The 13,679-nt window shown below is 32.1% G+C and overlaps 3 protein-coding genes and 2 long non-coding RNA genes across 10 annotated transcripts in view; 3 read left to right on the forward strand and 2 right to left on the reverse strand.

The window, feature by feature from the left end:
- Window positions 1–6,981, reverse strand: part of LOC100746469 (leupaxin) — a 16,090-nt gene extending 9,109 nt beyond the window's left edge. The window contains exons 1-3 of one of the 4 annotated variants that reach the window (XM_024370576.2): window positions 4,682–4,820; window positions 4,111–4,208; window positions 1,798–1,949 (exon numbers count right to left, since the gene is read on the reverse strand). In XM_024370576.2, coding sequence (XP_024226344.1) covers window positions 1,798–1,949; window positions 4,111–4,208; window positions 4,682–4,686 — 255 coding nt within the window. In that variant the 5' untranslated portion in view covers window positions 4,687–4,820. Of the gene's footprint in view, window positions 1–1,797; window positions 1,950–2,660; window positions 2,796–4,110; window positions 4,209–4,681; window positions 4,821–6,757 lie in introns of those variants that run through there. The other 3 variants (XM_012390619.3, XM_012390622.3, XM_012390624.3) reach the window with 3 other exon arrangements.
- LOC105681344 lies at window positions 1,974–4,225 on the forward strand. 3 transcript variants are annotated; one of them, XR_004462530.1, is made up of 5 exons: window positions 1,974–2,612; window positions 2,702–3,575; window positions 3,657–3,894; window positions 3,970–4,057; window positions 4,128–4,225. It is a non-coding gene; the product is annotated as an uncharacterized LOC105681344 (long non-coding RNA). The 3 variants fall into 3 exon arrangements; XR_001102600.3 differs by lacking the exon at window positions 3,970–4,057 and having other exon boundaries at window positions 1,974–2,331; window positions 2,489–2,612; XR_004462529.1 differs by lacking the exon at window positions 3,970–4,057 and having other exon boundaries at window positions 1,979–2,612.
- LOC100746586 (RING-type E3 ubiquitin-protein ligase PPIL2) lies at window positions 6,851–11,693 on the reverse strand. Its single transcript, XM_024370577.2, has 11 exons — window positions 11,482–11,693; window positions 11,029–11,395; window positions 10,805–10,970; window positions 10,547–10,695; window positions 10,353–10,476; window positions 10,125–10,273; window positions 9,904–10,055; window positions 9,483–9,821; window positions 8,724–9,403; window positions 7,263–7,497; window positions 6,851–7,124 (listed from the first exon to the last, which is right to left on the reverse strand). The coding sequence occupies exons 1-9, from the start codon at window positions 11,511–11,513 to the stop codon at window positions 9,316–9,318; spliced, it is 1,566 nt and encodes a 521-aa protein (XP_024226345.1). The 5' UTR covers window positions 11,514–11,693; the 3' UTR covers window positions 6,851–7,124; window positions 7,263–7,497; window positions 8,724–9,315.
- Window positions 7,035–7,725, forward strand: LOC117152213. The gene is made up of 2 exons (XR_004462531.1): window positions 7,035–7,164; window positions 7,336–7,725. It is a non-coding gene; the product is annotated as an uncharacterized LOC117152213 (long non-coding RNA).
- A 328-nt stretch (window positions 11,694–12,021) lies between the features above and the next one.
- LOC100746709 (39S ribosomal protein L11, mitochondrial) lies at window positions 12,022–13,319 on the forward strand. The gene is made up of 3 exons (XM_003492720.4): window positions 12,022–12,576; window positions 12,736–12,925; window positions 12,991–13,319. Exons 1-3 carry the CDS (start codon window positions 12,442–12,444, stop codon window positions 13,251–13,253), a joined length of 588 nt encoding a protein of 195 aa, XP_003492768.1. The 5' UTR covers window positions 12,022–12,441; the 3' UTR covers window positions 13,254–13,319.
- The last annotated feature ends 360 nt before the right edge of the window (window positions 13,320–13,679 follow it).

The raw sequence follows: 13,679 nt of genomic DNA on the forward strand, positions 1-13,679 counted from the left end.
GGGGGGGGGGGGCACAAGTTATAGTATTATATATCGTCTTCTCAACATGCGAGAAATGTATCAGAGAATAAACGATGGAATATTTTACGAAAGCCAAAAGTTCAAATCAAAAATATAATACGACTTTTTGTGATATCGGAAGAAAATACCGTAACGTTAGACTTCAGTGGATTAAAGTACTATGTATTTATAGGTACACAATAAATATAGATTCCATAATGATTTAACTATTTGGCTATGAAATATTATACTTGGCAGCCACATATTTCCAATAACTCTATGTATTTTTTTGAAAACCTCCTCAATTATTTTACAGTGATCTATAACAATTGCTGACGAAAGCCTAGCGTTGTTTTTAGAATCTAAATTTGGAAACGACTCGATTTACATATATATATATATATTAAATACGTAATAATAAATGTGACTGTACTGTAGGTAGGTAATTGGTCAATTTCCTGCGAAATGATCGAATGCAGCCCGTTAATAGTTTCGGATAGTAATGCTCGCGATCCGGAATCCGATACGATTCATCATCATGGAACATATTTCAGAGTCGATTAATCATGAAATTACGGATCGATGATTAAGTCATTGGACATCTTTTCGCGGCAATAAACGATCGCAGGTTTAAAAGGATCCGACTGGACGCACGTAATACGAGCTCGTTTCTCGTGATATATCCATTTTTTTCACGGATCTATAGCTTTTTTGCAGCTTGACGACTCTCGACTGGTTAATTTTAGAGGCGATATCGGTTCTAATTTTAGCCGATTCTTTGCGTCACACCAACCACTGGAATGTAACTATTTTGCATGGTTGCTCGTTTGCGAACATCTCTTTAGAATTTCCTCTGAAATTGGAAGAAAAGGTTTACCTCTGTTTCGACTTTATTTTGAACGCATGACGCGAGATCACTCGTGTTGGACAAGTTCTAGCAACGCGTTTCCACGGCCGCCTCTAAAAATATGTTACAAGAATGATCGTGATACAAAGTTGGCTTCGATAGATACATAAACATAAGATAGATAGAAAAATACAACTGATTGACCGTGTCTGCCAATTTGTCCGATTAAACGAGGAAATCATAATCGTAAATTCTAGGTTATTTTCAGAGTCGTCCAACTGCCATTTTTCAGCGAAGCGCTAGCATACGTTTGATCGTTTCGTTTCGTAAGATTATGGAAACTCGAGAGAAGGTCACCGTAAAATTTAAAATGGAACCGCGAGAAAAGCGTGCCGCGCCGAACATATCACACTCGCCATCTATCTTAGCAAACCGCAACCTAAAGCAACTAAGTCTCTCTAATCATCTGCGAATAAAACGCGATATCGATAAGACAGTTAGTTTTCACAATTTATCACTAATAGAACAAATTTACGATTTATAAAAAAACAGAAATTTGATCCACCCCCTAAATATTATAAAAAATATTTCCTTTGAATATCTTCTATGTTTTTGCACATTTAGGTATCTCATAAATACATAAACACTTATAGTTTAATAACGAATATTGCAATTTAATGTTCTATTAAATACTTTGCCAATTTTGTCAAATAATTATCACTCTCCGTTTATTACAAAAACCGAGATATACGAATATTCGTGTATCGAAGCATTGTTCAACAATAATGTACCGTGACTGTGTTATAAGTACGTCACACAAATATTTTTCCCATTGTAAATGATACGAAATTAGTTTTCACATTTGACAGCGCTGTTAATTGAATCCATTGGCGTAAATGGAGAAGAATAAAATTTTTCCTATTGAAATATAACAAAGAAAATTTACATACCGATTGCGGCGGAAGCGGAGAAGTTCGATTATCGTAGGATCTATAGGCGGTGGTTCTCGCGCCGTTCAGCGATCCATAACCAGGAGTGGCGTTACTACCGACATGATTTCCTTCCGATGACACTGTGTTTTGCAGGTCTGCCAATAGCGCATCTGAAATCAAGAAATAATTGCTGTAAAACGTCGCTGAGAAGTATCTTCAATTATCCCTAATGATTTCAAGAAGGCAATTGAATTATGGACCTCTTTGCAAGAATAAAACAAATTGGCCAATTTCACGTAGAAGATATTAGTAAGAGGCATAGCTTGTTATTTTTCTTCAGATATTGCTTCAGGTGTATCAGAATTTTTGTATACATTTATCGCAAACAGTAATAAAATGGCTGCCTGTGTTGTTTAAATAACGAGAATGGTGTCAACGACACCGATAAGCACATTAAGTTTTCATCGAAGCGACTAACGAGCGCTGCTAACATCGAGTCAGTATAAATTTAGGCAAGTTCATTGGAAAACAGTATCAAGATGAACTAGTTCAGTAAGTAAACCACTTTAACATTGCTCGTTTATTCACACATTTTTATATTCCATGATAAAAACTGTCTTTCCTTTACGATAATAAAATGAGGAACTTTTTTTCTCGCTTACCACCTGGAAATATCGATTGATCATCAACGCTTGCGCTCTATGTGAAGATGTTTTTGCGCTGGAAATATGCACACTCAAATATTTTCGATATTTCATGGCAGAATAACAAAGAAAAAAAGACGATGACGTGAGCGTTGTTTAACGAGCAAAGCTTAGAGATAAGCGTACAAGGTAAACCTCCGTGAACGTCGTAAAGTCACGTATAAAAGAATCATTTACCAAGACTGAGAAGATTTGTTTCCGTTTTCTCGGTATTGTAGGACTCGTAGAGATTATCGGCCCCAGCCTGCGACTCACATCCTGTTTCCATCGCGAGACAAACTGCGACACACCCACTGTTCCGAGAACGTCGAACTTCGCCACCAATTTCCAGTCGAATCGAAAGCAACGCGTGTGGGATATTCGCGAGATCGTGTAGTTTCCACACTTCTATTCGCAACTGTGCAATTACTCTCTAATCGAGAGAGGGGAACGAAACTGATCGACGTCGAAATCGTCGACGATTTGACACTGATAATATCGCAAACCTCGCGAAATTTTCAACTAACGTCCGTGTAAATACTTTATACACGTTCGCCTTTCAGTAATCGCGTGCAACACCAACGATACATTCCTTTCTATTTGTTTATCTCTGTCCAATACTTTCCCCTGGGCGATGTAAAATCACGATATAGAGAACAAACTGTCACGTGCTTATCGGATCGGCGAGATTTGCGCACGTGAACCTGTGATGATCGGCAAAACGGTACTGATTGTCAATCAAGTTCTCGGTAAAGCGACCGGCTTCGAAGCCGGAGAATAGAAGCCTGGAGGAGGCAAGCTGGTCTGGAGAAGGAGAAGGAACAGGAGATGGAGGGAGTATTCTCACAACAAGGGAAGTAGAAACTCGAGGCTGGTTCGCGAAGCCAAGGAAAACCAACCTAGCCAGCTACGAAGAAATGGTTCGCGGGTAGAACCTGAACTAGACAGTTACTTGTGAATCGGATGGATGTGCTCTTTCGCGGAAATTGAAATGTTCCTTGAATTGGACCCTCGATATCGTAACTTAAAGGTTAGAAGACGATAAGAAAACGAATATAATAATTCAAATATTGCGTTCTTGCTTTGTCGATAAAGTAGATCTTTAAGGGAAAGGTGATCAATTTTTATACATTATGAAACAAGAATGTTAATGCAGTAGTATTTTTTAATTAATGATGAATTATTGAGTTTCAGATCTAGTTCGTGTCGACTTTGAATCAATATAACAACGCGTTTGAATGAAATTCGTGGTTGGCAGGAAGCCTACCGAGCTCCCCCGGATCTATTTTATACTGCTGAATCATACAGTCAATTTGGACATTAATATTGCACGATATGCGTAACGCACTTTCGTCATAAATTTCAGGGAAATTGGACACACACGATAATGACTCTAGACACTTAATAAATCATAGAAGTATTACAGTCGCAGGTATTTAAATCAAAATGTTTCTGCTTTCAATGTATTACATCGAATATGTATTATTACTATTAACATCTGATTAAGCAAAACAAAAACGTGGTCGCAAAAAAGCACGTAATTATAATTAGGATTCGATGCAATCATAATTTCCATCGATCTCTGCATAGACAAAGTTAGTGATTACTGTCATTAACTCGCATTACCATTGGCACCAAATTTACTTACTTATATACTGTTCCCAGCGTGCGTGTCGTTGGATCGTTGCCAAACGAGCCGGTGTAATCGGCGATACAGGTCTCGTAATGTCGGTCATAGTCATATCACTGTGTTTTCAACGACATGACACTGAATCAAATGACACTAGAAATTGGAGTTTAATATATCACCGAAGAACAGAATGAGAATTGAAATTTTAAGAGTGTAACCCTTATGATTAACTCGAGAGTAACCTATCCAAATATTGATGATGATATGAAGACTGACCTCCGGTCCTGTTTACGAACAGTGGGACACAAACACAAATGAAGAACGACAACGATTATACGATTCTAATTTGGCTAATATTCGAAAATATCCGAAACATTCTATACATACAATAGATCTCTTCCCTGACAATTATTACTTAGTATGTACTTACTCTTTTGGTACAATTATACACACGTACGGATAAACATTTATCTTGTAGACATAATTATATTATTTAATAATGACGATATGCTTTGACACTTCAGATAATTGTTATTGTATTACAATTAATCTATATGATTACAAAAAATGAAATTAAATTATTTCATACCACATTAAATTATCGCCACGTGCAAGTGTCGAAGGTAATGAACAAACGAAGATATGATGGCTAGGAGGCACGTATGTGTTGCGAGATCAGGTAGGACTGCCAGCACGTGTTTTCTCAGTTTGCATCTACAGAATCTGTGTTACGTGAACCCATCTCCTCCTTCCTTTGTCCCTCTTCTCCTTCCTCCCTCTTTTCAACCTCGTTCTTCGTCTCTGTTTCGCACCTTCTTTCACGCGATGCATATATATGTTTACATCTAGATTCATGACGACAAAATACCCAAGAATAACTTCGACTACCTATCATCTTTTGCCACGGTTTTCTCTTACTATTTTGGATTTTGTACTTCCTTCGGGAGAGCGGTATCTTCCAATCAGAGGATTTACGAATTTGTTCGTAACACAAGAGTAAAAAAATTGTAGATCGTTTTGTGAAAATAGAATGGATCACGTTAATCCTATTCGAGTCATGTATGCCAGTTGTAAGCGTAGGAAGTTAAATCACACACTGTCGTGCCTCATATGGATATGTATAAATCAAACCAAGGTTTGTTCAAGGAAGAGATTCCTACGCACACATTGGATCATTATATGAGCTTTTATGCAATGGAATGCATGATAAATAAGCGCAGTTTCCTGTATCTCTAAAAAAGCTAGTGCATTACGACTAGAAATGTAATAATGCATATTGATGATAACAACTTTCATATTGCTGTTCATTATATTCATCGTATAAACATATACATACATATGTTTGATTTTCTTTATAAAACTCATATAAAATAAATTACTAAATTATTTGGCAAGAAAAAATTGGTAGTGCATATAAATATGCATTTATAAGTCTTTCACATTAGAAATGGAAAAGGAATCTTTAAGAATTAATAATTAATTATGTACATATATAGTGACAGAGGCACTACCGATAAAATTGATCCCTTGTGTCGATACATCAGCACCTTGTCTCCTGTGTGATCAAACAGATGACGCCACTCGAAAATATCGACACAATATTTTTAATTCAAATTTCTTTCGAAACAAATAAAAATGAACTATGTATCACATTCTTTTATAGATTTCCATAAAAAGATCGTCCGTAAATAATGACATCGAGAATTATTTCAGAAAGTTTAGTGTCAAGGCGACCCACATTGTAGGTGAAAGGTATTCCAAAAAAAATGATGTGATCTGTTGCATCATGAGTCATCCCTTCAGTCCGAATTAAATGTGCATTTTAAAAATAATTTAAATCCACATATAGTGTGATTGCACATGCGAAAAAGTCAAAACATGTACACTTTTTAATTTTAGAAGATTTCTTTAAAAAATGTTTCAAATAATAATAATTAATTTTTTTAATTTATAGCAGTAGTCTTTTCATAAATTACGAAAACGATCTGAAGTTTCGTATCTTTAAGGTTGGCTACTTTATATATTAACCTTTGAAAATATGCCAGAGATTCATTTCCGCCAACGATTCAAGACTATTATAAATTTATCAAAACATGAAATGGTAAATTAGTAAGTAGTAAATTAGTTACTGAAAAATAGTAAACAAAAAAGACATGCGTGAATAAAATTAACCCATCCTTTTATATTTGTAAATGTAATCTAACTAAAATGTAAACTAGCTAATTTTAATAATTATTTATATTTATAAAACCATTTAAGGATGGCACGACTAATTCATCCCTTTCAAAACATTTTAACGCACACTATGAACTGACGAAAAATAATACCGTCAGAAGCAATTGAGCTTAATTTGAAAGTTCATATTACGTTATCGCGCAAAGTTGCGTGAACACAACCAACGCAGACATAGATACTAAATCGATATATTAACTAATGTCTCTAATTTTAATTCTATGAAAAGAAAGCATATCAAGAACAATTTTTAATTAGTAATCCAGACCGGTATTCTAATTACATATGCAAAAAGGTCGCATATATGCACGTATGCATCCGTAATCATTAGAAATAATTTCATATCATCGTTCTATTTTAATGTTATAGAACAAAGCATTAAAATCACGCAAAATTAAAAGGGTTAAAAACATAAAAAGAATTATCGACTCACATCCTGGTGGTGAACCTTTTGTGATGGTGATTTTATAGGGCTGATAAATAGCGCTTGGTTCTACTTTTCCGTACATTGTTCGATCCATAGCCATTTTTTTAACGTACCACTTGAAAATATAATCACACTTATATCCGTTTACTTATTTTATGTTAGTTCATACGAAATCACGAATTCATCGCGTACAAGCATGTATGCTATTATGTAGCACTTTTACTGCGGTAATGCTTCTCTTCACTGTCTATCGCGAACGACCGAGCTGTGTAGACGATCGATTAGTGGTGGGGATGATGCACACACCACACGACCACTTGTTGAATGCCGTCTGTGAATTTTATACATACGAATCCACAAATAGGAGAATAATCTATTAGATTTAAAAAAAAGAAGAGAAAAGAGCATCAAGGGTAAGCAACTTTATAAATAGTAGTACGTTTAAATACACGTTTAACGTACGTTTAAACTCACGTTTAAATACACTGCTACAATCAACAGATTTACTCACGCACACACAACGTATTATTGAGATTTTATGCGAGAAGCTGAATGAATACGTTTTTTATTGTCTATGATTGTAGAATGAATTGTCACCGCTTGTTGAAATACAACAGAGCAAGAATCGTGGTATCAATACTCTGTGAATAGAGTGAATTCGACGGGAGGAAAACAAGAAGTTCAAATGTACAAGTATATTTCAGGCGCTCGCCCGCACTCACGACTTCCATCCTCTCCGAGCAATGCTAAAACAAGAGGACAACGGTGCCGTGAAATACACTAAAAATACGTAGAATCGTTGGCACACGATAACCCAGAGCGCACTTGCGATATTATGCGGATTTTGGAAAATCTCTTCCGGTATAAATAAATACACCACGTGCAACCATCCGTGTTCCTCAAATTTTTCGCAGTTTTTTAAATTAACTTAGAAGCTTTTATTTATAGAGGTGCTTAGAAATTCTAATTTTATTAAAAAATAGAGATCATTACATTGCAATTGCGTAATTTTATCTCAAAATGATAATCGATGATAGTAACGCTACTTATTAACATTATAGTTTGCACTTGAAGGTATAAATACGTAATGATATAAACTCATTGCGATCGCATATGATTATGACAAACATATAATTAACACTGATTATATAGATATTATAGTGATGCGTTATAGATATAAGTGATGCGTTAAGCAAATCAAGATGGAAGAATTTGTGGAAAAAGATTTATAATTGAAACCTGTATCGCGATTAATAAAGTTACTGGGGATGAACGAACTAACATGTGATGCATTTAACGGTGACGCAACAAAATGTTACCATGGTAATACAGATAACAGTTACGTACTTCACCTCGCCTGGTACTCGTAAATTCGTAATATTACAGCATGCCATCTATATTTTGCAACTAAATCTAGTCCTAATCAATTTTCATCTAAATACATTATGTAAAATACTACTGCGAAAGGAATACGTATACATAATGATACAACTTTGGTTACAAATAATAAGATGTATACCTTTTATATTTACGAATGTACATATATAAATAATAACAAAAGTGAAATACAATAGAATTAAGATTGTCACGTCATATTTAGATGTATTAGAAAGAAATTGCATTTTTGATTTTCTTTAGCATTCCTTATCAATAATACTTGTTCACATATAAATATTATATTAAGTGTGTGTGAACAAATAAATATACATGTATAATTATAACATCGATTTATTGATATCATATTTGAAAAATTTAAAATAAAATTAGAGAAGTGATATTTCACAATTTCCATATTTTTTAAATTTTTAAAGCAAAAATTAAAGTTAGAACTCAAAAAAGATATAAATAATACACATGATTAGATGATAATATGTTATAAGTATTCTTATAAACATAAATGTTTCTGACAGTATGATCGATTCAAATTTGAGGTTATTTCATCAATTGAATATTTAAAATTCATTTTACTCACCTAGATCATCCATGTTTAATATATATTAACCCTGTAGATATTGTTGCACAAATTACACTCAACCCGTGATAATTTTCAATTAAAATGACGGTAAAAAGTGTCAAAATTGAATGATCAATTTACGTCCCTCAGTTGGGCAATGCAAACATCAAATATGGAGAACCCGGTTCTCTCACTTCATAACTTCCAGCATTCATTGTCTAACCTTTATATGTGTATATAAGCAGATGTATCATCTCTGGTATAATATATTGAACTTTTCATTCGTTTAGAATAATATATTTAAGTATAATTTTTACTGTAACAAAGTAATTATCTGTAATGTCTATGAAAAAAAGAAACTTTTTTTCTTCATTATTTATATACATACATGTTTATAATTAAATCACATTCCTTTCAGTACATTCTATATATTATAAGGGAGCAATATATATATCATAATGGGAGCAATAAAAATATATAGATTATGGTTTAATTCCTTATAGTCATAAAAATTATTTACATTTATAGAGTATAAAGTAAAATTGAAATCTATACTATAGAATTTCAAATAACCTATACTTATTACATAGTTTCTTCATAATTTATATAGCTACCAAGACGAAAAATCACCAAATGAGTTTGTTACGATTTTTCTCTTTTTAATTATAGGTGATATACTTGATTCCTCTTTCTTGATCCTGCAAATATAATTAACAATTAATATTGCTGTAAAAATGTATATATACGTAGCGACAAATATATGTAATGCGATTTTACTTGTCTTCTTCGTTGTTCGGTTTTATATATTTTCCTACGCCTGATCGATATACTTTTAACACGTCATTCTTTCCTGCTTCATTATCTGATTTATTTTTTGCAGCTTCTTGAGCCAATCGTTCAATTTCGGCTGCACGTTCTGCAGCTAATTGTTCATCTGCTTCTTGAAAAGGATCAACAAACACTTGTGCTTTTTGTATTATTATATCTTCTATTGGTCTGTCTTTGTTATCTACTTCAATTTTTTCAATGGCATTTAACGTTTCTAATCCACCTACTATTTTTCCAAAAACTGTATGTTTGCGATCTAAATGTCTACACGATCGGAACGTAATGAAACTGTAATTAAATGGAACGGAATTATTAGATTTTAATGAAATTCCATTTGTAAACGTATGTAAACATGAAATACAATATATACAATTGCGATCCATTTGTGTTTGATCCAGCATTTGCCATTGATAAAATTCCTCTTCCTTGATGAACTAAATTTGGTTTGAATTCATCTTCAAATGTTTTACCCCAAATAGATGTTCCTCCATTACCAGTATTTGTAGGATCACCTCCTTGTATCTAAGTAAAATACAATGTTAACATTTTTATTATTTATAAACCTCTTACTCAAAATGGCCATATATTTACCATAAAATTTCGTATGGATCTATGAAACTTTGTTCCATCATAGTAACCATTCTGACAGTGTTTTATAAAATTTTCACAAGTTTTTGGTACAAGATCACAATGCAGTTCTAAATTTAAAGCACCAAAATTCATGACTAATCTTACATATCCTGAAAAAAAAAGAAAAAATGTTTCAGTCGAACAAAATATAGAGATAATATAAATATATAGTAATAATTGTGTTCATACCTTTCTTTCGAACTCTTTCATATCTTACTAAATCTTCTGCAATAACTGCTGCTTGGTGTGTAGTTTCTGTTGGCATTACTGTTGATGTAAAGCCAGCTGCAACCGCACCAGTGGAGTAATGTGCCTATATTTATATATATATATATAAAATATAACATTTGAAAATATAATATAACTTATATTAATATACAAACCGCATTAAATTTGTCTGCTTTTGGTTTAGAGATTTCTTTTTTAGTCTCAGTCTGTTTATAATCTCTATCTAATTCAGCTAATATTTCTTTAGTTTCCATAGATACAGTTTTCAATTTTGCATTTGGATCATTACGTTCCCTTATCATTTCTAGAATAATTATCAGTATCTATATCATATTTATTCATATTAGTATATATAAAAGTGTTATTGCAATAAATGAAAATTTCTATTTTGAAATGTACTTGTAAGATATTACCTTCATCTTCAAGTTTTATATTATTTTTAATATGGTGGAATGTAGATAAATTGAATTTCATTGCGTTGTTTGGATCTTGTACTATGATAATGTCCTTCCTCGTAAAAGGTTGATCGTTTATTAAATCTTTCCAATTACGTGCCTTTATATTCAACTGCTCTATTGCCTAAAAAAATATTGCTATATATCACGAATAAAAGTTTTCTATCTTAATGAACACTTACCTCATATGAAAATACATTTCCAGTTGTTTTGATAGCAACAATATGAGAGTGTTTAGTGAATAATTTGAAAAGAACTGGGCAATGATACTGTCCTTCTGAATTCTTATGAAAATTAAGTTTTATTAAAGTTTTTGTGTCTAATGGCTTTCCTGTAACTGGATTATGCTTAAGTTTCTTTATATATTCTAATATTGCTTCTAATTCAAAAATGTTTCCTTGTGGATCACAATAAGGGTGCTGGAAAGGTTGTAAAGTTAAACAACAATGATCATAAGGCAAGCGACGAAATGTTGTATCTTCAGTTGCTTCAGAACTTCCAGATTTTTTTCCACCATATAATGTTGTCCATTCTGTATATGTTAAATACCTGGAAGAATAATAAATACAAACAATTTAATTCGATAAATGCAAAATATAAAATTATAACCTAAATAATATTTTTAAAAATCTTACATCTTATCTTTCTGATGCTGACGTTTACCCATTTTGATTGTGTTATTGATTAGTTATCTTTATAAAAGACTTATAATGATTATATCTATTTAATTCAATAATATTTTTAAATTATTTAATGCTTATTTGCACTGACATATACCAAAATAATTGATATGTATTTATACTATAGCATAGTAAACTTCCTTTTCAAGCTTGGCCAACCTGATAAAATAACTATATTATTTTATTACTACATAAAACGTTTGGAATACAAAACTTGAACTTATTTGATACGAATAAAGGCTGAACTTCGCTTTAATGGAAATAAAATTATTGCCTCTTTTATTGCAATTTAATGGTTTTCAATGCATAGAATCCAAAAATGCTAATCTTAATTTATCTAGTAGTAGTTAAGTTATCTAATAGTAGGAATCTAGTAGTTAAAAAGTTATCCGTATATAAAATTGAGTGTTTTTAGCGTATTTGACAGTTTACATTAACATCATGTTGGCTTCTATCTACAATTCGTCCAATGAGTGGAGTCGCTGGCTGTATCAAATGCAGGTGGATGTTAATCATTTTATGGCGAGATTTTGAATCGTGAGTATTGGAATAGGCAGAGAAGAAATTTCCTCCCCGGATTAGGTTTGGATTATGCCTTATCCTCATACAAATACAAACTAATACTCAACGATATTCAATTCAATGCTCATTTATGTAGACCAATTGGATTACGAATAGGAGCAATATGGTGTCATACTAACCTCTAAAATACGCTAAAACTGATGAGTTTTACGTAGGTATAACTCTGGAACCGCTGATTTCTTAAAATTAAGACTTGCATTTTTGGATTCTATGCATTGAAAGCTATTGAATAGTAATAAAGAAATATAACAATTTTATATCCATCAAATCGAAATTAAACTTGAATAAATTAAGTTTAAATAGATTAAAGCAGTTGAATAAAAGTCTACAGAGATGTCTAAGGCAATTAAAAAAGGGAAAATGCTCAAGAAAGTAGTATCAAAGGTAGAACACCCTTCACCTTTACGGGTAACTATACCCGCAGGAATGGCAAATGCTAAACCACCATTGGGATCACAACTAGGACAGGTTAAAATATTTTATATTTAAAATTTAGGGTATTTTACGACGTCGTAAGTTGACATCGTAATTTATTATGTGCGGTAACTGTACTAAACAATCCAACTGTTTTAAGTTTTATAAAAAGTATATAGGTTTTTGATGAAAAATTTACATTATTACTTTTAGAGGAATATTAATGTAGCGAACTTTTGCAAAGATTTTAATACAAGAACTGGGAATATTAAAGAAGGCATACCTTTACCATGTCGTGTTAAAGTCAGATCTGATAGGAGTTACGATTTAGTAATACACAAACCACCAGCAACATATTTCTTGAAACAAGCAGCTGGGATTGAAAAAGGAAAAATAAAAACAGGTAAATGTTATATTGTAAAATATGAATATGTAGATATACATTAAATAAATTATAATATTCTTCAGGGGAAGTAGCAGGAAAAATAACATTTAAACACTTATACGAGATTGCCTGTATTAAAGCAGAAGATCCACCTTTGGCATTATTAAGCTTACAACAAATTTGTCAAATGTTTGTTGGTGTAGCTCGATCATGTGGTATTCAAATTGTACATAAATTAGATCCAGAAGAACATACACAATTTATGAAAGAGAGAAAAGAAAATGTTAAGAAATTCATGGAAGAATTAGAGGCTACTAGAGAAACCAAAATACTTAGGGCAGTTTAAATTAATGTATTAAGACAAATTTACTGTACATAATTAATAAAAGCAAGGTAGTTTATTTAAATACAATCTAATAAGATATTATATAATCTTTTCCTTTTATATTTATCCCAGTTAATATCTTATATAGATTCGTATAATTTCTAGAAGTAATAGCACATTTCATATGTATATGTATGTAAAGATCTTAAAACCACCTTAAACTTTAAGGATAAAATCTTACATATAGAGTCTTATGATTACATAATATTAAATTCTTTGAACCTCTTAAAAGTAATGTCTATTATAAAAATAAATACTAGAAATTAGGAAACATGATGACTTGAGTTTACATTTTTTAACAATTTCATAATGATTATACAAATGAATTTCATATAGTTATAATTTACTGCTTATGAAGCACATGTACAATCGGAACTCGAAAAAAAT

Source organism: Bombus impatiens, unplaced genomic scaffold (genome assembly GCF_000188095.3).
Source record: "Bombus impatiens unplaced genomic scaffold, BIMP_2.2 scf_0830, whole genome shotgun sequence".
NCBI classification, from domain to species: Eukaryota; Metazoa; Arthropoda; class Insecta; order Hymenoptera; family Apidae; genus Bombus; species Bombus impatiens.